Here is a 27,349-nt window from a genome sequence, read left to right on the forward strand (position 1 = left end):
TTAAAGGAATATGTAAATGTAAAAGGGGGGTGGAATTTAATCCTTGTGCAGGATTACATTTTAATATATGATCAATCTGCCAACAGTCCAGATATCCTCAAGTGAATAAACTATGGTTTGAAAAAATACCCCACAAATATCTTTAGGACAGGACTCCATTTCATTCCATTCCATGGGTCCCCAGGCTATCTGTTTATCTGGAAAATGATTGTATGGTTAAACAATTAATGCCCATTGATGTCTTAATGTTAGGGACTACAGGAATGTAAAAAAATAAAATGGACTATGTCTTATATCATGTATTTGCTTTATTTCTGTATTTGGAGATTAGATTTGATTAGATATTAGATATTGTTATGATAAAGTGAAATGATTTGCCTCAACTTTAAGGCAGTCAAGAGATTCCAAAGTTGTCATTTCTGTGTTCTCTAATAGGTTGTAATGAATTAAAATACTCATTGCTCTTAAGGAAATTCTCTCAGTTTTCTTCAAGCAAGCATTAATTCCCTTTCATTTGTTCCTGAAGCATGATGTGGCTATGCTGAACATTTTTCCTGGATCAATTTGGGCCCAAGAAGTATATGCTGGGGTTCTAAATTTCATATGTAGGAAAGTTGTATACATTATCCAGTAAATGCAACTATGCTCAGGGCAATGGAAATCCTGGAGGACTAAAGGAACTCCATAGTTCTCTTATATTTTGGTCTTGTATCTGTCACCAAGACTAAAAATGGATACTGATAGTGGGAGTGGCACATCTGGAACTAACATTTGGCTGCTGTGAAGTTCATTGACCTGAAGTAATGATCCTCTGAGATATGGTGAGGCCAGAGATTTAAAAATAGATTGTGATGCAGATTTTTTTTTTAAAGGAGGGAGGGCTTCAATTGCATGGTTATGGATATCATATTGACCTTTATGGCCCCCTCTGTTGCGAAGATCATGTCTTTTGGCAGCTGGAAGCTTAAAGACAAATACATATCTTTGTTCTATCAAAAGTCCTTGGCAGTCAAAATTAAGAAATATGTTAGTAGCTACTGCTTAAGCAAGGAGACCTGGTCTTCTCAGAGTCTACAGCAGTGGCAGCAGCAACTACCATTTTCTCTAACAGTCTCTGTGCTCTAGTAATTAAGAATAGACATTGCAGAGTATGATATCTGTTGGAAAACTATGCACTTTTGCCTCTTGCTAATACTTGTTGCAGAAGTATTGTTAGTAGGAGAGATACATAAATCATTGTATTTATTTTTATTCATAACATTTTAACATATGTTAAGAAAAGCTGTGCTTTGGAACAATTAGCTCAATAATTATTTTTGCCTTCTGCATTTCATTTGACTTTCATCTTTTTCTGTGTCCGCACAACCAGACTGTGAGACAACCCTCTTTCTCTTTTAATTACTGTATTGGTGTTGCCTGTTGCCAAATTCCAGGCAAGATCTTCAGGTGAACTTTCCTCAGCTTTCTCTCTCACAATGATTTACTGTTCAGTTCAGAATGCCACTTATGCCTATTGTAGTTCCTGTGGTTACAGTGGAGACACGCCATTTCTATTTGGCAAACATGATCTTTAAACTTACCTTCATGCTTGTTTGGCTTTTCAATTGCAGGGAGAAATGGGGACACACAAGAGGGCTGGTTCTATATTTTAGTATATATATATCTGCTGAATTTCTTTCACTCTCACTATATTTAGCACAATGTTTCTGCTTGTCACTGTATAGCTGCAAAAAAGAGCTTTTATGTGCTCAAGAGTTTGACTGATAAAAAATATTTTGCTTTCTAAAACTACATAATGGGTGCTCTCTCCTCCAGGTGAGTAAATTAAAAAAATTAAAATAAATAAAAAAATTTTTGAACATAAGGCAGAAAAAACACAAAATTCTTTGCTTGGGAACAGCTAATTAAAATAACTAAAACGTCCGACTCTTTCAATCATTTGCCTGAGGAAATTTCTTCACAATATTTCTACCACAGAGCAAAGCCTGGCAGATGTGGGAAGAAAGTAATTCTCAAAATTCTCAAGTTGATAAGTCAGAACTGGATATGCAATGCATCTGGGGCTTTGCACAAAGTGAGAATAAGTGCACAATTATTTTATTCATTACTAGAATTTTATTACTGAGGGGAAAGGATTTGGATTTTCTACTTTTTGAATCAAACCTACTTTGCCATTATTCTCAAGCAGGGGCATCCTTAGGATGTAGTCAAAAAAAAAAGTCAAGACAGTGACTATAACTAGGAGCAAAGCTCTGCCTATTTGTTATGTGACACACATAAGAAAACAGGCTGAGCTTCAGTTGCACTTCTATGGCTACCATCTTAATTTTTTTGACCATATCCTACGGATACCCCCATTTCATGTGATAAACTGAGGCTTCAAATGTGAACCAAGAAAAGCAGCCTGCTGCATTAGACAGCCTTAATGCTTTTGCTATGGAGATTGCTATATTAATAAAAATGCTGCTATTTATTTCTCAAATGGCTATTCATAGCACACAATCCATCAGCTGAATCCATCTTTTGGTTTGCATTTGATTTTTCACTCACAACCCTCTGCTGGATACAAAGTCTTGTCACTGGCTTTTACTTATTAAGATTTATTGAGATTTTGTAGGTTTCTGACTAATGCTCAGCTGCATGCCAGCTGTTTAACCAAATGATAAAATTTGCTATATAAGCTCAAATGCCAGTGTTGTACAGTTATTATTGATTTATATTACAGTGTGCCATTCTTCTTTCCTGAAGTTTTTATGGATAAGCCTTGGGGTTTTGAAAACCCCCAATTTATAAAGACCTATGAGAAGATGTTTGACTATTATATACGATCACTGATTTATTCCCTTTAAAAAAAAAGTTTCTATCAATGTCATCTTTCAGATCCTGTTTCCCAGTTTGTGCACGAGAAATGTTTTTGTGGAATTATCTACCATTTATATGCTAATAAACTAAAGTTGGATGTAGTCTAGAGAGAGTTTTGATGTTTGGTTTTATAAGCCTGAAGAGTGTGGTTCAATCCCTTCTGGAGCCTGTGAAATAAATTCCAAAGTTTCTGGGTTTCCCACTGGCAACTGTTAGGAAGTTTAGGAAAAGATACATAATTGGGTTATATTAATCTGTGACATCATCTGCTGTGGTTCACATCAGACACTCAGAAACTGCAATTGGTACAAAGTAGAGCAGCAAAATTGGTGATGTATCAATTCCGTCAATATAAGGTGATACCAAGTGTGAAGTTCTAACATTGTCTATTAGAAGATTTATAGGGTCAATTCAAGCTGTTGGTCATCACCTTTAAAGCCTTTCTTATATGATGCAATACTGGGAAACTTCAGACAATACTGCACCAAAATAAAATCTGCCATTTAGAGAGGTCCTATTGTGAGTACACTTGTGAGTACACTGAGGATAGACCAGGAACCAAATCTTCTCACTGGTTTCCTGAATCTTATGGAATATTGTCTCCTTGGAAGTAGAGTGATTCTATCATGCTTTTGGTGGAGACTGACTCTGAGGGAGAGGAGGAACAGCCGACAGGGAGTGGAAGTGTGGCTCCGGAGGTTGTGGAGGAGGCTGGGGAAGGGCAGAGGCCGGCTGAGTAGTCAGAGGAGGATCCAGGCCCACCCCCTATCCATCCTAGGACACGCAGAGAGGAGAGGATAAGGCAGAGACACGGTCTACTTTGGAGACAAGCAGAGGTGGTATTCAGCAGGTTCTGACCAGTTCTGGAGAACCGGTAGTGGAAATTTTGAGTAGTTCGGAGAATCGGCAAATACCACCTCTGACTGCAGATTTTACAGTATCCTTCCCCTGCCATGCCCACCAAATCACGCCACAGAACCGGTAGTAAAAAAAATTAGATCCCACCACTGGAGGAGAGGGCCTTGATCCTCTTCATGGGCTGCAGCTGTGACAACTGAGTAAGAGGACGGATCTGCATACGGGCGAACGCTGGAAACAGTTTATGGTTCCTCTCTGAGTTTGGTGTCCTTCCCAGTGTGTGTTATCTGTGGATGTCCTCCAGCCCTTATCTTGCCTGGTTTGTGTTGCTTTTTTCCTTCTTCTTGTAACTGTTTGTGTGGGAGTTTTTTGTTTTCCGTCAATGATATTTGGAGCTTGGAAGCAAAGTGAAGGAATAAAAGGGGCTTCACCTGTTTTCTGTGACTGTGTTTGCTTTGTATCCCACCCTTTGCATTTTATAAGCAAGCTAAAGCAATATTATTTTGATATACTTTTGGCCTCTAGCTGAATCTGGGCATCACTTATAATATGTATTTTGTTTACTTCCATGTTTTTTTAAATTGTTTTGAACTAAGTTATTCACTGCCCCAAGTGTATGTGAATTGGGATAAGCTATAAATATTAATGTATGAATGAACAATGAATAAAGTTGCCTAGCCCTAAATTAGCCACTGGGGTGTAACCTCTGACTCATCTCCTTGGCATTAATTAGCCAATATTCCTACTTTTCAAATAATAATGAAATTATTTATAACTAATTTGCTGCAATGTATGTGCATGAGCTTGAGACAATTTCCTTCTGCGTTTGTCTCCTTAGGTTTTATGCTGAAATAAAACACCATTTATATGTTATTTTTTTAATCATGTACATTTGCTTTTTGCTTAAGGAAAAAAGCTAAAAAAACTATGGCTGAAGGGATTTTGCATTGCTGTTATTCATAAATCAGCTTCAGGTATATGTTTCTATACTTATCATTCAGGTCAGAAAGGGCACCCATAAGGAACTTGATTCTATTCTGGGTGTTGTCTTAGATTTTTGATATGAACTTGAAAACAGCAACACTATACAAACAACCTCTTACCTTTAATGGCACCCACTGAGTGACTTTCCCTGGGAGATATGACCTGCCAGCCATGAACCAAAATATGCTTACTAAAGATATATCTATGTTTCAATGAATAATAGACTTTTTAAAAATCCTGCTGTCTGACTATAGCAAATTGTGCATGTCAACCAGTGTTTAAAGAGTGGTATCAGTGGTTAATATTTTATTACAAGGGTGTCAAACTCAATTTCACTGAGGGCAGCATCAGGGTTGTTTTTGACCTTGGGTGGGGCCCTGGGGTCATGGCCAGCTCAATGTTACTCATTGAGGGTCCATTCATTTTTTGCCGTGATGTCTTCCTGCAGTCCTCAGACAGCAAAAATGGAGCTCAGGGAGGCTGCACACAGCCTCCCTGTGCTCCATTTTCCCTGGCAGAGGGCTGTAGGAGGCCATCATGGCAAAAAAAAATGGAGCCCCGATGGGCTGTACACAGCCTCCCCAAGCTCCGTTTTCACTGGCAGAGGCACCACAGGCCTGTCCTTCACTGTTTGCAGGGTGGCCCGTGGGCCAGATCTAAGCATCCCTGGGCCGAATCTGGCTCGGGGGCCTTGAGTTTGACACCTCTGCATTACTAGGTATAATTCAAAATGTTGGTCTCTTCTTTAAAACTATGGCTTTACATTTACTGAACATTGTTCTGTGTGAATCCGTGGTCAAGTACTAACTCTCTGGTGATGCCTGTTAATTCATTTTTCTATTGTGAGTTGCCCAGAGTTATTTACTTAAAATAGGCAACCAAACAGATTTTATAAATAATTAAAGCAATTTGACTGTATACAAATATAATCTCAAAAAGAACAGAAGATCAGCACTATACAATGGCTGCAATGCCTATCCCTTTGAAGGAATTCCCCTGAAGGAGTTCCCTTCCGTGCATTCAGTGGGAGCAGAACTCCTTCAGCTGGCAACTCCAGAGGTGACAGGGAGCTAAAATCCAAGCAGAGAGTCAGCACATTAAAGTAAGGGGTGTGGGATGCCTCAGATGGATGGGGGAGGTTCTGGGATGCCTGGTGCAGACCACACACAAACTTTTCTTTGTTCAGAAGTTTAAAATCTTGCTTGGGTATTGGCACAGAAGATTGTCAGTTCCTGAGCAGAGCTTCCCAGGGTCTTCCCAACCCCTCGGGCATCCCATATTCATTACCTGGGACTTGGTCCACTTAGAAACCCATTTGATTGCTCAATGACCTGGGATTGTGCTGGGATTGTGAACACTGAAAAAGCAGTCAGGTGACATCCCACTTAACAACTAGTTTGCTCAATGATCAATAATCCAATCCCAATTGTGGTCCTAACTTGAGGACTACCGGTACCCTACTCCTACTGCATTCAATTCATCTTACTTTCATATACAACCATTTACACATCTTTTGACATTCATTCTTTATAACAGACCATATATTATCCATTACCAGTATGCTGTGTGTTACACAATCTGCTTTGGCTGTCACTTCTAGGTGTAATTCAACATGCTGGTTGTTATCTATGAAGTTAATTTGTAGCATAGGACCTTCATAATTGAGAGCCTGCCTATTTCTAGCTGTTTATGTTTACGTAGTACATTCCAAGAAGAGCAGGTATGCTCTGCGTCTAAGGCTCTTCAGTTAAATAAATCTTATGGGATCAAGAAATGTGACTTTTCTGTTGCATAATTCAGTTCTATTCACTGTATCATCCTTCCTTCCTCCCTCCCTCCCTCCTTTCCTCCCTTCTTAATTGCTGCATTCATAACAATGAACTTTGCAAATTTTTCTCACTGTCACTGTTTGAACATTTTCAGTCAGAATTTGCCCCAAACCTTCTGAGGCACAGTTAGTAAACGTATACCCATTAGTGATTTTTTTTTATATTCCCTCTTACTATGTACATGGAAACAGCAACAGCCTTCTTCTAATCATCAGGCACTGATGCAGTTTTCCCACACATATTAAATACGTCAAACAGCCACTTCATAAACAAAAAGCATCATTTCTGCCTGTCACATCATTATGTTCCTACAGCCCTTCAACTCCTATCTGTCCAATTTCTTCAGTTCTATAATCTACACTTAAAACTTCACTATATTTAATATTCTCACAGTATTTATTACTTCTGTTTTGTCCATTTTTATTGGACTCTTACCAAGTTCACTTCAATCCCATTTTTTGATATATCACCATCATTCCCAACCAGCAATAGGCTGCCAAACTATTCTAGAACATAAAAACATAAAAATATAAAAGCATAAGCAGTGCCGCCTGGATCAGATCCTTGGCCCACCTAGTCCAGCAGACTGTTCTCATACTAGTCAACCAAGTGCACAAGGAAGCTCACTAGACTCCTGGCGGATGGTCTTCAGAGGCAGTCATATACCCATCAAAGCTAATTGCCATTGATCCCCAGAATTTCCATGAAATGAGCCAACTTATTTTTTGAAACCAACCAAGTTGATAGAGAATGCTGATATCTGAGGTTTTGGTTTCCCCACTGTACACTGTGGCAGTAAATTCCAAAGTTCAATTATGCATTGTATAAAAGAATGCTTTAGTTTGCCTTGACTCTTCATAGATTTCATTTCATTGGGTGATCTGATTCTAGTATCTGTGGGAGGGAAAATAGCTTCCCCTTGTTTACTTTATCAACACCATGCACCTCAGTCATGGTATTTGCCTTCTCCCTATAACTCCATTATATTCTTTTTGGACAACGGCTTATTCCAGTTTCCCACCTAATTAATTGACATTTTGCTTTGGGAGTACAATTCAGGATTCCATCTATTAATTCAGTCACATTTTGGCCCTCACACCTATTGTAGTCCACAAGCATGACTTAACTACTTTGTCCCCACAAAAGCAACCTACTTTTCCTTAAGTCATATGGGAGGGGAAAAAATCAACTTCCAGAACCTTTCATTATGACAACATATATAGATGTATACCAATTACTATGACATATATACTATGTCAGTTTTTCCATATCAATAATTAATCATGCTTTCACAATTACTCCTTTTAGATACACCTGAATAGACCTAGTCTTAACCCAAACATTTGAAATAGATGTTTATCTAAGCAATATGAATTGTATTCTTTGGGCTGTCCATGGCAAAACCACTTTTCCTTGCTCTCTTACTTCATTTTCAGTGATTTATCCATGTCACTTAACAGAATAACATGGTCTTTGGATTGTATAAATTTTGCAACATTTTCCAAAACTCACCCTTGGTTCTTTCATTATAAGCATATTGGAGTATTAACACAAAAGTATTATCAAACTATCAATTTGTGTTTTCATACAAATCCTAACAATCTCGAAGAATCCAATTCATACTTTCTAACATACATTGCAGCCATTTAATTTGTAATTACATCAAGACTTTACTTCTATATTCATCATCTATATTCCAGAAGAGAAGTCTCATTCATTTAGATGCTATTAAATTCTTCTCTCTTAGTTTCAGGAGTACACAATGTATCTATTTTTTTTTCATTTTTCCTCTTCCATTAATTAATGGCCTTCACTGAATCTTTCTTGTGAATTCCAACTCTTTTTGCTTTTAGCAAGAAAAATGGTGTTATGTAAATATGTTCCACTTTCTTCTCAGTTCCTTCTTCTGCGCTGTCTTCTCTTCTCTGATGATCATCATTACCATCATCCAATTTCCAAATTTTAATAAAATTATTTTTATTCACTGATGTCTTCAGGAAGTTAATTGGAAAAGCTACCCGTTTGACACTATTATTAGTAATTATTAGATAATGGATCTTTTAGAGTGGGAATGAGCATAATAGCATAATGAATAGTAGCTCTATAAAATGTTAACATTTTACAAACAGTGAATGAAATTCAATTAATGAAAGCTTAATGATAATTCCTAAACCAATGTCAGAGAAGGAAACTGATAGCTCTAATCTACAACTCCCCTTGCTTTGGAAAAGTTCCATTAACTTTAACAGGACTACTTTGGAATTAATAAATTAAATTCACAGTGCAATGTTCTATTTTCCTGCCTGCTTCACAAGCAAATAGTTTCCTAAGGATGAGACATTCTGACAATTGCGCCTCTCCAATTGTATGAATTTATTCATATTTTTTCTTCATTCCCCTTTTATATTTGGTGGTACTATGTGCTGCAATTATTTATGGTTTTGCTTCATGTTTGGAAATTATACCAGTGTGATATAGTAGCCTGGGTATTAAATGTTGTCATCAAACGGGACTGTTGAAGTATGCCTTCTCTGTTGTGGCCCCCAAAGATAAGGACAACACTTGTTTCCTAGGGTTCCAAAAAACTGTTAAAACCTGGCTTTGTTTCCTGGTTGATGTATGAGTGGTTGTAATTGTAGGAGGGTGTGTTTTGTTTGATTTTGTTTGATCATTTTAAACTGGATTGTTTAGTTTGATGTTTTATCTGCTTTTATGTATTTTCAAGTTTTGTATGCCACCCAGAGTTGGATGGCTAATAAATTTGAATAAATAAATGACAGCAAATATAATGGGATACTACTGGCTGAATGACCCTGTCCCTCTGATTCTGGAGAGGTGGAAATCTCTGGACATGTCCCTTTTTGCTGCTCTTTTTATAGAGATATTCAAACAAAATTTACTTTCCCGATGGTTAATAGGTATCCTGACTATTCCAACATTGTTTATCCTCAATGGTTGCTTAAAGCCAAACAGATCATAGTCATAGCACAGGTAGCTAGATTTTGTGCAGCAAAACTAAAAATTCACCAGAACTTGATGGATAATCCATTATAACCATTTTATATAATTCATGCTCCAAATCCTATGATATTATCACCCAGTTGTATTTTAGTATCTAATAACTACAGGCCATCACAATATTATATCATAGCTTAGGCTGTGCTCTTGCTTACGTACAACCAATAGATAGGTTGTCAAATTATGATTACAATAAAGATTTTATTTGTATTTGTTATTATTTTATTCTGGAACTTTTAACTAGATACTCTTTGACCATTCTTAATTGTGGTGGTCCTTGATTGTAATAAAGTATTAGATTTGATTTGATTGGAATAAATAAATATTAGACTAAGAATGAGGTGATTTCCAGCCAAGTCCATCAAGTCAGCCATGGAAACTCTTTGGACAAGTCACTTGTTCTCACCCAAACATTATTCACAGACAGTGGTGGGATTCAGCCGTTTGCACCGATTCAGGAAAACCGGATATTAAGTTACTCACCCACCCACCCCATTATCAAAGTGGATCGTGGGCACTACACTGCACTGCAATGGAGAAATGGGCAATGGAGTAGCTGGCGCAAGGAAAGGAGAAGGCTGCTTTTCCTCTTTCTTCTCCCTGCTCCTCCTCCTTTCCTCTTGCTGTTGCCCATTTCTCCATTGCAGTGCAGCGCAGTGCCCAGGATCCACTTTGATAGTGTGTGTGTGTGTGGGGGGGGGTAATTTAACAACAGGTTTGCCCAGGGTCAGGTTGGCTATCATGGGAGGTTCATCCCGCAATGTGCAGTAGAGGTGGAGGATGGGGATGAGCCACGCCTCCCACAACAACCAATCTGACCCTGGGTGAATGGGCTGTTAAATTATTTGAATCCCACCACTGCACAGGGTTAGTCTTCTGAGAATAAAACAAAGGCAGATCCCCTATAAGGTAGTGTGAGCACCTAGGAAAGAAAGGATAAAGGGGCGGGGAACAATCTTTTGTAAATAATGCTATGTTTAATGTAGTCTCCCCAATTTACTAGACCTCTACTTACTGCTGGTTGAGGATGGTGCCATTTGAACAAAGAATTCTTAAGAGAATGAAGTCAAGGTAAGTTGATTTTAAAGGGTCACATATTGTATATTTGAAGTTATACTGAGATTACTTTTTTGTATGCCCCATCCTTTGGCATAGCATTAAAAAAATGTGAGATACTGCTTTTGGGGAAGGGCTTTGCTCCAGCAGCAAAGGCAGGTATTGTGCCTAAACCAAAAGAGAAGAACCCTCCTATTAACCCCACAATCATCTCACAGTTCTGCAGAGTTTCTTTAAATTACAAAATGTCATATGATAGGAAGTGACCAAAGTTCATAAGGAGACTGAGGAGACAAAGTAGAATCAAGAGGCTGCAAAATGAAGGTGTTCCTTTCCGCCTTAGTTTTGCTACAGGTTTTGGGTAAGTAAAGAAAGTACTATCTAAGATTGGGGGGTGCAGATCAAATCATTTTCTATGTAGCATAGGTGTTGTGCAAAAGAATCAAGAATGTGATCATTTGTGAGTTATTTATAATTCAGTCAGAAAAGGGTAATTTCCATGTCGATAGTTTTGGGGTGATTTTCAGAGCCAGCATACTCATAGCAACTCTGCATCTTCGATTTTTCCATTCCTTTCCTTCTATCTAAGCTTCTCCCTCTGTCCTGCAGCCCCACTATGTGTAAAGCCTGAAGCTACTACTGTGAGATAACTTCTGTTAAATATGCATTGCTATTTAAGATTCAGAGACCAAGCTCCCTTAATGCAAGAACTGATTAAAGCAGAAGTCACAATTTATTTATAGAAATTAAACACAGAAACAGTACCATAACTGTTGAGAACTGAAAATATTTTATTGCAATTTGCAACATTTTATTATATAAAATACCACAGTAATTACATTAGAAAATAGAGATAGAATGTTTCTCTGGCAGTGTAATGAAAAGAAGACTTACAACTATGCAGCTGATTTCAAAACTGTGATCTAATGCTTAATATAATCCCATCAAGTTTTACAACATTGTAAAGTAGACTGTGGTATTATAATCTTTAAATTACAAATAACTGAGATGAAAAGAAAAAAAATGGCTTGCATAAGCTGAAATTTCATTTTCCTCATGATCATATCTGTGAGGTTTTGCAAATTTGTATTTTGCTTGCATATTAATTGTAAAAGAAACATAATTATTGATAACACTTTTCCAAGAGTTGTTTAAACATATATGTAAAATTTTAATTTGTGTTAATCATTGTCACATTATTTTATTTTATTTTATTATTTTATTATTTTATTTTATTTTATTTTATTTTATTTTATTTTATTTTATTCAGTGAATGTGGCTGTACTATTTGCCTAATTGTAACTTTCTGTTTGACAAGAAGATCAACACTTTTAATTGCAGAAAGGAGTTTTGCCTGGCTGAATTTCTTTCAAATTAAAAAAAAAATACAAACCCTATCTCAGCAAGAAGCATAGACAACATGTATTTTATGCAGCCATTTTTTAACACAATGGAAATCTTTCAATCCCATGATTCTCTCACCTGCATTTAGAAGTGTCATAATCTAGTAATATAATCCAGAATCAAGCTAAGGATCTCAGTGACGGTAGAGTTAGAACATGGATATTTCTATTATTTAAAGAGGCAGAAGATTTTATAATGGATCTTGCTTTTTTAAAATTATTCAATGTCTTATACAGAATTAGTGTTGAACAATGTGGAAGCTACTACTAAATTTTCCAATACCTAGGCCATGCATTATTGAAGATTTGTTTCTATTTGAAATCCCATCTAGTTCAAAGATTCTATGAGTGAACAGAAGTCATTATCACCAAAGCGTGCACACATATCACCAATATTTATGTATTTATTTAAAACATTTATATAGCTGCCCATCTTATAACAAACTCCAGTCAGCTCCCAAGCAAAAAGCAAAGCAATATAAAAACCATATTAAAATTACAAAAAATTAAAAACAAAGTATGTTCCTGCTTTGGCTGGTTGTCTCTGATAACAGTAGCAAATTAACTGACCTTCTGTCAATGAACTAACCAGTTCAAGCTCTAGACAGATTGTGAGGAGGTTGGAAAGGGTTTGCTCAGTTTCTCTGCAGGATATGAATACAAGCAAGCAAATGATTGAGCTGAGGTATTTGCTGTTGTTGTTTTGAGCTTGGTAATGGTTGTTAATTATCAATTTCTGAGATCCAGGAGATGCAGGGAGCAGCTTCTGTTTCTGTTATGTTTTACTCTTGTTTTCATGGAACTATTTCTCTCTTATGATTCATTGCCAAGGATCAGACCTTTCTGGATTCCTTTGTTGCTACCATTGGCTAATCTGGACATTTGTAATCCGGATCCTTGCTCTCATCCTCACCCAGACTGTTACTTTGTGGAACAGAAATTGAAGAAAAAGCCATTGATGGTTGCCTAGCAACTAGCAGACACATTTACAGTTTAAGAGTTGATGAGAAAAACATAGGCAGGGAATATCAAATATTTACTTCCTTTCTTGCAATACCACCCACGAAAGTAGAAAATCCATGCTGCTTTAAGCATACCAACATTAGAATTTAACCTCAAGGCTTCCTCACAGCTCAAGAATGGTGTGAGATGAAGGATCTGTGACTAGTTGTTTGCTGAGGGCCATTGTTGAAAATGTGAGAGGTGAAGTCAGGTTGCCCATGTTATCAACATGCCCCAAAGCTGAAGTGCACTTTGGCCATGTGTGATAGTGACCATGCATTAACTGATAGGCTGAAAGGAGAGCTAAGTGTGAAGTGATATAGGCTGGCTGTGTTTCTTTGTGCAAGTGGTTAATTGGATATCTACATTTGTCCTGGCCCTTCTCACATCATCCTGGTTGTGAAGAGATTGGAACAGCAATTATGTTGGCATTGGGACGTAGTATTGAACAATTCCACCAAAGGGGCTTGTGGTATATTTGTTGTTGTTTTTTTATCATAAAGCAGGGTTGGGATCCAAAGTGGCATTTAGCACGTTCTGACCAGTTCTGGAGAACCAGTAGCAAAATTTTGAGTAGTTCGGAGAGCCAGTGGTAACCTTCCCCCAGGAGTAGGGTGGGAATGGAGATTTTACAGTGTCCTTCCCCTGCCACTCCCACCAAGCCACATCCACCAAGCCATGCCCACAGAACCGGTTGTAAAAAAATTTGAATCCCACCACTGTTTGGGATTACAATTTTGTTAAAAGTTGTAGTGAAGACTCATTTCATTTGTGCATATAAATACTGCCAAAGCTACTGGCTTACAATTGGCTTGATACTGGGGGGAAATCAGAGGTGGTATTCAGCAGGTTCTGACCAGTTCTGGAGAACTGGTAGCAGAAATTTTGAGTAGTTCAGAGAACCGGCAAATACCACCTCTGACTGGAGATTTTACAGTATCCTTCCCCTGCCACACCCACCAAGCCACGCCCACAGAACCGGTAGTAAAAAAACTTTGAATCCCACCACTGAGGAAAATGTACAGTATCAAGCTAAACACATTCTGTCACTAAATCACATGAGATTAATAGAAACTTCAAGAACAATTTAGATAAGGAATATGTGTGTGTGTGTGTGTGTATGTGTGTGTGTGATGGAGAAGTGTTAAATATATTTCCAAGTATTGCCATATGAACCAATATTAGAAATTGACTGATATTTTTAATAACAAAGCTAAAAAAAACTCAAGTAGATTCAAACATAAGCGTATTACCTTATATCCACTCCAACCTAGAAAATTCTTGATTTTTCTTACTTTTACAGTCAGAAATAGAATCAGAGAGATGAAACAAGCTATTTAGGCCATCAAATCCAGCCTGCTGTTCAATCCAGAAATCCAAAATAGCATATCCAATAGATAATTTTCCAGTCTCTGACTGAAGGCAAATTTTCCCCACTAGCAAATAACAATGCTATTTCCCTATCCTGGAAATGGCACAAAACTGTTCCAGCATGAAATGTCATGTCTCCATTGCCAATCTGTATCTGACTTCTGTTGCTCTCGTTGCACATCATTACAATCACCCAACTTCAAGATAATGAATGACAAAAGCTAATACATTTTATAAAGCTTATCTATCCTTAAATAATAGCACGAACAAGAGGAAAAATACTATTCTAACACTGGTACAAGTATGGTTAATTTAAATCTGCCTAAATCATGGGCTAGTGATATGAAGGCAATATCACAAAGTCCTGGGAGGAAAAGGATTGTGCCATAATATTGCTAGGTATAGGTGGGGCATGACTTTCATCCCAGGAAGGGTTTTTCACACTTTCTTTGGTAGTAATTTGGTTTCACTATCCAAATATCTGGGTTTCCCCCCTCCCACTCTAATCTTCAACAAGTTTTCCTATAATTTAGGTCAATCCCTCTTCTGCATCCTGTAGTTTAAAAAAAAGATATTGACCTTATGTGTGATACTGATCTAGAGACTTGAAATTTTTAACCCATTCTGTCAGTTTTACCTTTTTTTAATTGATTCAATTTCTCTGAATTTTTCTTAAGATAATGCAGAGAACTAAACATAGGAAGGATTCAAGATGGGACTGACTAATGTGGTGGATGTATTATTTCCTGTGATTTGGATGTTAACAGTTCTTTTAATACAACCGAAAATTGCATTTGCCTTTTTGGTGAGGTGGATGATCAAATACAGTTCCAGTTCACACATATAATTACTATCTGCAGTCATGGGTTTTTTTATTTTCACTTCTGTTTCTAGGCACCATCAATAAAAAATATTTTTTATTTCTTCTCTTTCTCTCTGTCCACACTGTCATCTAATAGGGATGACTTATTACATCTTTGCTCCTTAAACTCCACTGTCAAACTCCTGTTAAGTATCCATGATTAGGTCTGCCAGGAAGTGAACAGATTTATTTTTTAAGTTGTTAAGAATAGTTCAAACTGCTTATGATATTAAAAATGTATCTACTACTTTTTCCTTCTAACTGTATCACATGAGTTGATAAGGAAAAATTAGAATTGGAACTATAGCATCTCAGGGAGAGCTTTTCTAACCCCTTCCTCTAGTTTTTCTCATCCCTTCTATTCAAGAAATGATCCACATAGAAACATCCTCTCTGCTATGGTATTACTTTAGAGAGAAGGTTCCATTGACATTATATTATATTCTCTTTTAATTCTCCCTTACCTTGGTGGCGTTTTCTTACTATATGGGATAAATTTTAGCCTTCCTTAAAACTGAAAAAATTGATTTTATTCTCTGTGATAGTGTTTCAGAATTAGAACTGCATCATAGCTCACCTTTTTTTCAAGGTTACACGTACTCTCTTTCTTCAGTGTCTCTTTGAAGGGATTAGATTCCAGTTCCTTGATCATCTTCGTTGTTTGTTTCGGTTTCTTTGAATCTTTATTAAAACTATGATTCTTGGTATTATAAAAAGTGCTGATGGTGAGGAGTCAATAGAATAGATCACAAATCACAGGAAATGTGATTTGTAAATTATACTTATGTTAACCCAGCCTAAAATTGCAAGAGTTTTCTTTTCAGTAACTTCACTTCGTTGACTTATATTCAGTTTGCAGTTCCAATTCCAAGATCTTTTTCATAAACACTATAACCAAGCCAGGTGTCTAACAAGTCTGCAATTTGATGATGCCGACCCCCCTTTTAAGCTCTCTTCTAGTCATCTGGCACTTCACCAGCATTTATCAAAGGTAATATATAAGAACTTGGTCTGATTATCACCCAACTTTTTCAATATACTTCAGCAGGAGGCCCCAACCTCTGGTCCGTGACTGGCACCAATTGTGGCATGCCAGAAAATGGTATGCGCAAACAAACAAAGCCCTATCTGAGGGATGCAGGCAGCACATGAAACCACACCCATCCGGTCCATGGAAAAACCTCTCTCCATGGAACCAGTCCCTTGTGTCCAAAAGGTTGTGGGCAGATATACTACAGTACAATTAATTTATCCAGGAGATTTAAACTCATCCAAAGTACACAATTATCCTCTGACCATCTCTGCATCAGTCACAGGTTTCAATAACAGATAATCAGAGTTGGAAGGGACCTTGTAGGTCATCTAGTCCAACCCCCCCATCCAAGTGGGAGACCCTACACCATTTCTGACAAATGGCAGTCCAATCTCTTCTTGAAGGTCTCAAGTGATGGCGCTCCCATAACTTCTGAGGGCAAGCTGTTCCATTGGTTGATTGTTCTCGCTGTCAGAAAATTTCTCCTTATAATAATAAGGAGAATCCTTATTAATAATCCTGCCCTGTCATCTTCCCCTTCACAATTTCCAGGTGAAGCAATATTTTTATTACCCCAAAGAATTGTACCTTCTAAGCAGCTGATATACTGATTCCTTTCCTTTCTTTTCCTTTCCTTTCCTTTCCTTTCCTTTCCTTTCCTTTCCTAGTAAACTTTGTACCTCAAATTCATCTGGGCTTTTAATTCCTAACAATAAGTCTACCTCTTCTGCGTAACCTGGTCAGCAAGACAAGTCAGACATTTCTCAGAATAACTGTATTTGCAAAAGGGAGAAAAATATATTTTAAAGAGAGAAAATTGTCAATAGATTTTGTAACTTCCCTTTCCTAGAACAAAGGGTGATATAGGAGAAAGATAGTTCATTCAAGATGATTACTCTACTGAATTGACATCTCCAAAGTAGATGTTAAAGGTAGCCACTTTCTGGCCAGAGATTGTTATTTCTGGAGCAGATATATTTACAGATAAAGTGCAGAGAATTAAACAAGAAATCTACTTCTATATGATTTAGTTATTTCTGTTCAAGTGATACATAGATGAATGATAACAAATAATGAAAGATTCTATATCTAGGAATATTTGCTGCGAGAATGGGTGAATGCAATAAAAATTTACAACTGTTTGTTATAGTCAGGCAGTTAGGAACTTCACAGACCATGTCTTCTCAATAACATTATATATGATTTCTTGGTTCTATCAACAAATCAACTTGTTTGTGAGTGTGTATGTGAAAATCCTTAAATAATCTCACATTTATTGTTGCCCAAAGAGGATATTTTCTTCCTTTCTGCTTGACTGATGAATGCTACGAGGGCCCACAGAATGAATTCAGCTATGTGATTTTTTTTTTAAGGGAAAGACTGCAATAATGTAATACTTGGCTTAGCAATAATTTTGGTTCCTAATTTAATGGAATATACAATTTCTAATTGTGTTGAAGCCCCTTCATCACATATTGGTAATAGAAAAAGACACTGTTCCAAATAATCTAACTTGCATTTTCTAACAAGAATCAATTGGACATATGAGAATTTTTCAGACATTAGCTTGATTGAATTGCTGCGGAAGAAAAGCTCATGCTTCTTAATTTGTTCTACTTTGCTCTATAAAAGTTGTGTGTGTGTGTGTGTGTGTGTGAGAGAGAGAGAGAGAGAGAGAGAGAGAGAGAGAGAGAGAGAATGTGTGTGTATTCGAGAATCTGACAAAGATTAAATGAGTATAAACTATACATGCAGGTTGCTCATACAGTTATAGTCCTTGAATAGGCAAAATCTTTGATTTTAAAATCTTTTTGCATGTGCATTCAGACAGTACAGTACAGAAGGTACTGCGCAGGATGTATGAATGAGCAGAAGAACGAAAGAAGGATGGCAAATGGTCATCATGTGATGCTTCACTCACTGTCTAAGAATGGGCACAACATTGGCCAAGGGCATTTTCATGCCACCATCATTTCATTTCTTAAGTCTTAAATGCAATAGAAAGCTGTATATGATTCCCACTGGATCCCCACTTCTGATGATCTAAAATGCTAAAAACAAGGGGCAGTGTTTCCAAGTCAGTCCAATTTCTTTAGAAACAAAATCCATTGATCACTACTTCACATCAAAGGAAGGAAGGAAGGAGTTCTTCCATGTCAAGGAAAAGGGGGAAATTAACAAAATAATAATAATAAAAAATTAGTAATTTCACCTTACATGTTTTTGCTTGTTTGCCTACAGCACTGACAAGCTAACATTTTCCTTATAGGATCACAAGTTCAGGATTTAGTAGGAGATGTGATAATTCATTTATTTAATTTATGGCATATCATACATGGACTAGCAATATAAATTAACATTTCAATTAGATTAGTAGAACCCAATAAAATGTAAATATTAAAAAGATCTATGTTCAAATATCAATGTCTAGGCCATTGAAGTGCAGCATTGTTTACATTAAAGAAATCAGATACTGGACTGGTTATGCCCTCAGCTTCCACTCAGTCATAACATGGTAATAATTTCCTCCAATGGGAGGAGGAAACCTCAGCAAAGAAGGGGAAAGTAATATCATAGCCATTTCATTTACTCCAAGCCAGTGTCCTCTCAACATTGCTGATATTTTGGGAACCCAGGTGCCTGGACCTTCTTTCAGACTGGTTCAGAATCCTTCTGTGGAAGGGCCCTTAAAAGGCCTGTTATGGTAGAATCCTAATAACTAGGCGTCAGACCTTGATCTCCTTGATCTAGGAGTCCTTACCTGATCTCATCTATGGCAATTACATCTTCCAGAACAAACTTCATTCTCTGAGAAGACTAGATATGTGAGAAAGTATTTTAAAAATAATAGCAATTGACAGCTCTTCATCATAACGAGTACAAAACACTGCAAGGGTCTTCCAGGGCAGGAATTAATTCACAATACATTTGCTATGTTCGCTTAGAACTCAATTACTTAGATGTGACAGAAAATCAGGCTGTCCAATATGTATGTATGATTATTTTCTTTGAGTGTTGCAGGAGAAGCATGAATTGTGTGAGGAACTGCTTACTATAGTGCGTGCTGGATTTTGCCATATTTAAAGCCTTTCTGGAAATTCTCTAGAAATCATTGTCTAAAGTAGGTGACTAAATATTGTTCATAGTGGAAGAATATTTAAGTAGGAAATAAACAATAATAATAGGAGGAGGAGGAGACCAGTTTGGTTAAATAACAAATGTGTTCCTATCCCAGTTATTCTGTCCTTAAAATGAACCTGCAACATTGGCTATTGGCACGCATGCCAAAGTATCCAGAGCAGAAGTACTTATAAATCCATTTGAGCATAGAAATACCAGCAATAAGCATTCTGCCATAAAGCAAAAGTGCTGTTGAAAATATGATAAAGCACAATACATAGGGTTGTTAAGTCTTTGTACTGTCATCAAGGACATCAATCAGTCTGGCCAGGGTGTACCAAGTGGCATTTTAATACCTGCAGTGATATCTGAAATATATAGCTACTTCATTATTTTAGTGGCTTAGTAAATACACACACAGACACACATTTTTACCATTTACTAAAAATATTTGTGTATGTGTGTGTATGCATGTATAAAGGAAAAGGCCAAGCTTCAATTTTGTAATGTAAAAATATTTGTGTGTGTGTGTGTATGCATGTATAAAGGAAAAGGCCAAGCTTCAATTTTGTAATGTTGCTTTAATCATGCAGTGATTGGACTAAGAAAAATCAGACATCCCATTTTGTTGTGGTCATAACTCCCCAATCAAAGCTTTTATTTCCCCCTTTTGGTTTTTCTCAGGCTCTTCAGTTGCTGTGTACAAAAAGTGGATTCCAAATACTAATTTTGAAAATGCTGCTAACTGGGATCAAAACCGAGTTCCATGTGCTAAGGATGCTGTTCTTTTTGGGAGTAGTAAGGTGCTTAATTTGTGAATCAAAACCAAATTTGCCCCAGCTGGTCTTTCAGGAATTTGGTCTTTACATGTCTTTATTTCTTCCAGATTGTATCAGTTTTTGTCCAGGCATCCCACTCTTTGACAGACATAGTAAGTATACTCATTATTATGATATTAATTTATTAATTTATTAATTTTATTTGTCAATCACTTACAAGATAATAGGTATAAGTATAAACATGAGTAAGAATACAGGAAATAGGTACAAATAAATGGGGACAATATATTCAACTAGAGTAATACTTAAATATATTACATACTTAAAATTGTACTGCAGGTAAGTGAGAGATTAATTTTGTGCCATGTCTGTTTATGTTGTACCAGTATGAGTATTATTGCCTTTCAGAATAATAAAGAAAAGCAAACTCAAACAATTAAGTCTGTAGGGCTTGGTCAAAAGCATCAAGATGGCCGTCAAACTGTGATTCAAGAAAACGCAATGAAATCTCTTCTTGAAGTGCACATAAAAAACAGACAGGGTTTTGATCACACCATCATGTCTGCCATTTGGACTTTTTGACCATGCCTTATGGACATCTGAGTCCAAAATCAATCACTTCTCTTGATGACCTTGCTTATTAGAAAGAGATACTATCTCTTATTAGAAAGATACTTGGCTATCATATGTTAAAGCAGGGGTCCCCAAACTATTTAAACAGGGGGCCAATTCATGGTCACTCAGACTTTTGGGGGGGCTGGACCGGCTGGGTGGGCATGGCTAGGTGGTCATGTGACTGGGTAGGTGTGGCTAGATGTTCATGTGACTGGGAGGGCATGGCCTATTTAGCAGTCCATTAAACAATATGCGCAAATTAAACTTTAATTTGGTATGCTCCTGGGGGTGGAAAGCAGGATAGTGAAGGGATATAGCTGCCTTGATGGTGTGTGTGTGTGTGTGTGAGGGACCTCTCTCCCTCTCTCTGTGTGTTTCTCTCTCTCTCTCTCTCCTTCCCTTTCTCCCTTTCTCTTTCTCTGGAGGCCAGGGAGGCCAAAAACGGTCCCTTCTAGGACTCTTTTAGATTATTATTTCCTAGTAAAGTCTGCAGCCTTAAACTTTATATTCGTTTTCTAATCAGAATCAATTATGCTTACATTTAGATCAATTTAGTTGAGCTTTGCCATTTGCTTTGACTTTAAGTCAGTACCCTGTCCCTTTACTTTTATGTAAGAGCAATTTGCTTCTGCTTAGTGGCAAATGCCAGATTGGCCAGTGCTTACTTATGATTCTTGAAAAATAATGTTGGTCAACTCAGATGGACTCAGTATTAGCCAGAATTGAATTCAGGAACTGCAGGTCTTCTGTGTTTAAAGATGCATATATTACCATCCTAATTTGGAAGGAGAACCCTGGAAACTGATAGCATTTTTATGGCAGATTGTTTACTTGGATATGTATGCAGGAATAAATTGAGGATTCATAGGTTCTAATAATCAATACCCCATGCAATTCTTGTTCTTCGTATGTTTCAAGGGGAACCACAGTACCATAAAATTTCTTGCAGCAAAAATGTCAGCTCTTTATCTCCTTTTTAAACCTATTTTCACAACAGATGGCTTAAATAAAGTATGGATAAGATTTGCCCTTCTCCACTTGGTCTAGTATAATACAAAATTGTGTCATCTTTCTTCTATAACTTATTATTTCTTGGGACTAATCTAACTTCTGCTGGAAAAAAACCCTTTCCTTTGTCACATCTGAAGATGCATTGGCTCAGGAAATCCAGACAAACATTCTGCTCATAGAAAGCATAGTCAAAATTACATTTCGACACTGCCAACATCTTGATCAACTCACAGGCCCAAGACATTACTTTATTGAGCTAGTTCCTGAGATACTCAAACCAAATATTTAATGTCTTCTGGTTGTTTGAATAAATATGGTTGTATATTTATTCTCCACGGGGCCAATATCATTGCATGTTTCCCCTGGAAACTGGCAACTAACCATTAGTTCCAACTTAATGAACCTTCTGAACTGTTGACTAGCAATAAACGAAAGAAAAGAATGGAATAGCACCTTACAGTTAGAATTGTCTTATCTCTTTTCAATCTGTACACACTCTTAAGAAACCTAAAATATTGAATAGGAATAATTCTATATTTGGAAAGAGCCAGGCTATGTAACTAAGTGCCTTCCTCTGCTTGTGTTTTCTTGTTAACACGTTTCTTCTTGTTTCAAATGCTTGAGTTTTAGAATGAGTTGTGCCCTAAAATGACCCTTTCCCTCTAATAGCTTCATTTTACTATTGCACACTTGGGCATTCTTAAAGCATTTAATAGCCTAGTCAACATGCAAAAGTGAAACGAAATTATTTTGAAGCACACAGCCTTTGGTTGCTGCTGTAAACAATGATTTTGTCAACATATCTGCTTTTTCATTTACCCCCCTCAAACAGTGTTCGTCCTAGGAACCTCAGGTTGCTACGGTGATTTGATTTCCCAGTGAGTTATCAACCATTAAATAGCCACATTCAAAACTGCATAATGCTAGAACATGCAATCGTCTTTATCCATATGAATATATATCTTCTTGCTTCAGTTGTCACTGGAAGCATTAATTCCATCTCCTGCCACCACTTGAAGGAGCAGGACAAGGTCTTCTTAGCTGCAACTCTCAGACTGTGTGACTTGGTGATGCTAAGCTCTTTATTTTTATATTGGCATGTTATATCCTGTGAGCTGTTTTAAATACATATATAGCCATTCATTTTGATGCCTTCTTTTTCTTCCTTCCTTTGGATTCCTTCTTATGGAAAGTCTTTTTTTAAAGTTGTGATAAAATTTTAATTAATAGTCTGGTTGCTTTGGAACCTTTTTGATTATCTGCCTAGAGAATCCTTAAATGGTCAAAATTCAGAAGGCAAATATTTTAATTAAATAAGTAAATTTTGAATATGAAAAGTGTTGGAAGCTGTTCTGTGTCAAAAGGTGGAATAAAGAGTTGCTAAGAAATGCGTGGCATATACATTTAACAAATAAATAAAATTATACCATTTATTATTATAAGCCATCAAGTTGCTTTCAACTCCTAGAGACCACATACATTTCTCCATAATGATCTACCCCAACCTACTCCTAGAATATAAAAAAATTAATGTAATCTGCCATTTGCAAATTACTGATCACCCAATAATCCTTCAGTAAGATTTTCAGGAATGAAGAATGGTTTAGTCACATTTCTGTTGCTTTCTTATAATACTTATCTAGTTTACAGTATTTGTTTCCTTCACTTCTTATCTATTAGAGCGACATATTTGGTTCCATTCTCAGAGGATGTCTGAAGGGAGGGGGGTAAAAAAAATTCAAAATGGCACCCACAACCATGTGATTTATGCCTTGCTATGTGCAGGGACATTTAAAAAAAAAGACGGGCTTTTTATTACATTGTTGGAAAAAATATTTTGGTTGCCATCTTGATTTTTAACATCTCCACCTCCTGGTCAGTTAACTCTAGCCCAGAGACCTCCAACCTTGGCAACTTTAAGACTTGTGGACTTCAATACCCAGAATTCTTCAGCCAGCTTCGTTTTGCTGGTTGAGGAATTCTGGGAGTTGAAATCCACAAGTCTTAAAGTTGCCAAGGTTGGAAACTCTAGCCCTATCCCAAATGCTGTATGGAGAGCTAATTCTGATTCCTTAAGTCAGAGGGTTGGTGGGACTGGGAGGAATATCACAGTTCTGTTTGGCTGGGACAAAAAAGGAGTCCTGAGGCAAGAATCAGCTCATTCCTCTGCATACTTTCTCTCAGGCAGGTCCTTTTAAAGGAAAGAAACTGACTAAAATCCAAAAACAACACATACTCTAGTGTATAATAGGTGACAGCATCTTACAAGAGTCTTCCAAGTCTGATTTCCCACAGAAGTAAGAAAGAATCATTGGCATTCTAGTCTATAACCTAAGGAATGTATCAAATGAGTAAGGTTATCTTAGAAAAAGTAGGTTATGAGTTGGCTAATGTGAAAACTCTGCAAAAAAAAACAGTCCACCCAGAGAAACATTTTCATGCTTTCCAATTGTGAAAATTATTGTGTAAGGAATGTACTCTGCTCCAAGCCCACTAGACAATACTCTGAGTTTTTTTCCCCTCCTTTCTAAATATCTGTTCTCTGGCTTTAATGATCTGAGCCAACATGGCAGAAAGGGGTTTAAAAATAAATGGCTGTTGAGGGAAAGCATCCAGTTTCCTCTAGTTAATATGTTTGATGCTTAGTGTATCTTGCACCTCTTTTCTTTATTTATGTTGTAGGTTTCTTTTCATTTTCTAGGGGTCGTGCATGATTTCATCTGTCCAAATAACCCATATAATTTTATTTGTGATAATTTATTCAGGCTGTTTAAATTGCTAATTACTTGACTGTTTAATAGGATAACATGCTGTGTTTAACTGGTCTGTAAGCATCCACATGAGAATTGTACTTCACTGTGTATAATTATTTTAAACTTGTGGTATTTTAAGAGGCTATATAAGAGGTAAAATGGTGGGATGTCAAAGCTAAACCAATTGTGCTTCTGCATATTATGTTATAGGGTTTTTTTAAATAATATAAATCATGAAAAAGAAATACAAATAACTGATTACAGGTAGTCCTCAACTTACAACAGTTCACTTTGTGACCATTCGAACATCACTGAAAAAATGGGACATGACCATTTTTCGTACTTATGACTATTGCAGCATCTTCATAGTCAGGCGATCAAAATTCAGATGCTTGGCAACTGACTTACACTTATGATGGTGGCAGTGTCCCGAGGCCACCTGATCAGCTGTTACAACCTTCTGACAAGCAAAGTCAATGGGAAAGCCAGGTTCACTTAACAACTGGGTTACTAACAACTGCGTGAATCACTTAACTGTGACAAGAAAGGTCGCAAAAATGGGGCAAAATTCACGTAACAACTCTCTCACTTAGCAACAGAAATGTTGGGCTCAATTGTTGTGGTTGTAGGTTGAGGACAGTGGTGGGATTCAAATTATTTTACTACTGGTTCTGCGGGCATGGCTTGTGGGCATGGCATGGCTTGTGGGTGTGGCTTGGTGGGCGTGGCAGGGGAAGGATGCTGCAAAATCCCCATTCCCTCCCCAGCCCACTAACCTGCTTTCCAACTCCGTTCTCCTGTGCAGGGCAACAAAAGAAGACCCAGCCAATCAGTTGGGACTTGGGAGGCAGAGAATAGATGGAGCAGGGCCAGTCAGAGGTGGTCTTTGTTGGTTCTCTGAACTACTCAAAATTTCCACTACCGGTTCTCCAGAACCGGTCCAAACCTGCTGAATACCACATCTGGTTGAGGACTACCTGTATTATACCAGGACAATTTTTACACTGCCTGTCTTCTTCAGTATTCTGATTTTTCCTGAACTACTTATTGTTATTATTATGTGGCAGAGCATCCCATCATTCTAGCAACATGACACCGGGCAAGAAGTATAGGAAGAGGATGATTAGCATTTTCTGCTCTTTTTTTATTTATTTTTCATCACAACAAATAATGTGTCCATTTTGTTTAATGCAAGGAAATATACTTAGTGAGTTATGGAGGTAGAAAGATGTGCTTGTTTGGGAGAGTTTGACCATAAAGTTTTACATGTCCTTTTTCCTAATTCTCGGTCATCCCATTGTTTGGTCTTCCCCATATTAGAATTTCTGACATTGGGAAGACCAATCTTTGCCTTGTAAAAGAGTTTATGCAGTATAATGTCAATTCAGGCTGCACCTCTGATGCTGGAGAAGCAAACTCATGTATCCTTTGGACAGTCCTTAGCAGTCGTGGTGTTTAGCATTATTCTCCAGAATAGCTCCACCCAAATAGCAATAGCGCTAAGACTTATATACTGCTTCTCAGTGCTTTACAACCCTCTCTAAGTGTTTTACAGAGTCAGCATATTGCTCCCAATAATCTGGCTCCTCAGATTGACTAAGGTGAAATAACTTTAGAGTCCAAGCAATGAAAGGCATTCATGAATGAGAAAGCCATTTTAAGAATGTTTCCTCTGGCTTTAGAAAGACATCACCAAAGAAATATTCCCAGAGTTCAATTTGATATCCTATTTATGCTCATAAAACATTTTATTGTATGAATCTTTTAATCTTAAAAATCACAAGAATAAATGATTGTGTGTGACAATGCTATTATTACAAATGTTTCAATTCTGTAAAAGGTATTGCTTTGGCTTTCTGTATTTATTGATTATTTCTATAATGTTATCTGGAGCCCTGCTTTATTTTGTTCTTACAGCTTTTTTCTTAACAATTTGTCTAGTTCGTTGCTTGATAAATTTTTGTTTAACCGAATTTCGGGCTTGACAGTTGATCTTTTTCATCACATATATTTCGTGCATTGGTCAAAGAGCTATTTTTTTATTGAGTTAATGAATGAAGCTATTGATCTTATCAATGATACCATAATACCAATGATATTCTCTTAGAGAAAGACAAAGTTGATCCTACCTTGGGTTTCCAGTGCCTTTTTTTATTCAGGTGCATTGGTGTTGACTTATTTACGTTACTGACAACAGAATCAGCAGAAAAGGATGTGGTTGCGAAATAGTCCCAGAGCTTTAAGATTTACAGGATAAATATAAGTAGCAGGTTCAGAGGATTGGGAATGATATAATGCACGATTTCATTATAAATAATAAAGGTAAATATATATTATGTAATAATAAATATGTAATAATAAAGGATATATGTTACAAAATTCAAGTTTTGTAGCTAAAAGAATACAAGACTAGATTGTTGCTTATATTAAATATATATAGATATACATTTTATTATATTTACTATATTATAGTATACTATACTATACCATACCATACAATAGCATACCGCACCGCACCGCACCGCACCGCACCGCACCATACCACACCATACCATACCATACCATACCATACTATGGCTTTTATGATGTTCTCATACAAATCCAGCTACTGTTCATTATCCTGAATTAGGTGACAGGATACATGGAAAGAACTTCTGTCTCTTAAGTAGAACATTTGTCCCACAGGGCCATTCTTGAAGCCTGCTGATCCTGTCTCTTCGCTCTTTGACAATCAACCTGATGCTACCTTTGTTCTCAAATGTATGAATGACATGTAATTTCTTCAAGATCATT

At 37.0% G+C, this 27,349-nt stretch overlaps 1 protein-coding gene across 1 annotated transcript in view; it reads left to right on the forward strand.

Annotated features, from left to right (window-relative positions):
* Window positions 1–10,904: 10,904 nt before the first annotated feature.
* AMN (amnion associated transmembrane protein) overlaps window positions 10,905–27,349 on the forward strand; it is a 92,275-nt gene continuing 75,830 nt past the window's right edge. Inside the window, exons 1-3 of the mRNA XM_087923178.1 lie at window positions 10,905–10,968; window positions 20,083–20,201; window positions 20,285–20,329. Coding sequence (XP_087779304.1) covers window positions 10,926–10,968; window positions 20,083–20,201; window positions 20,285–20,329 — 207 coding nt within the window. The 5' untranslated portion in view covers window positions 10,905–10,925. The remainder of the gene's footprint in view (window positions 10,969–20,082; window positions 20,202–20,284; window positions 20,330–27,349) is intronic.

Source organism: Pseudonaja textilis, chromosome 1 (assembly GCF_049901715.1).
Source record: "Pseudonaja textilis isolate UNSWEBS1 chromosome 1, rPseTex1.2, whole genome shotgun sequence".
Lineage (NCBI taxonomy): Eukaryota > Metazoa > Chordata > Lepidosauria > Squamata > Elapidae > Pseudonaja > Pseudonaja textilis.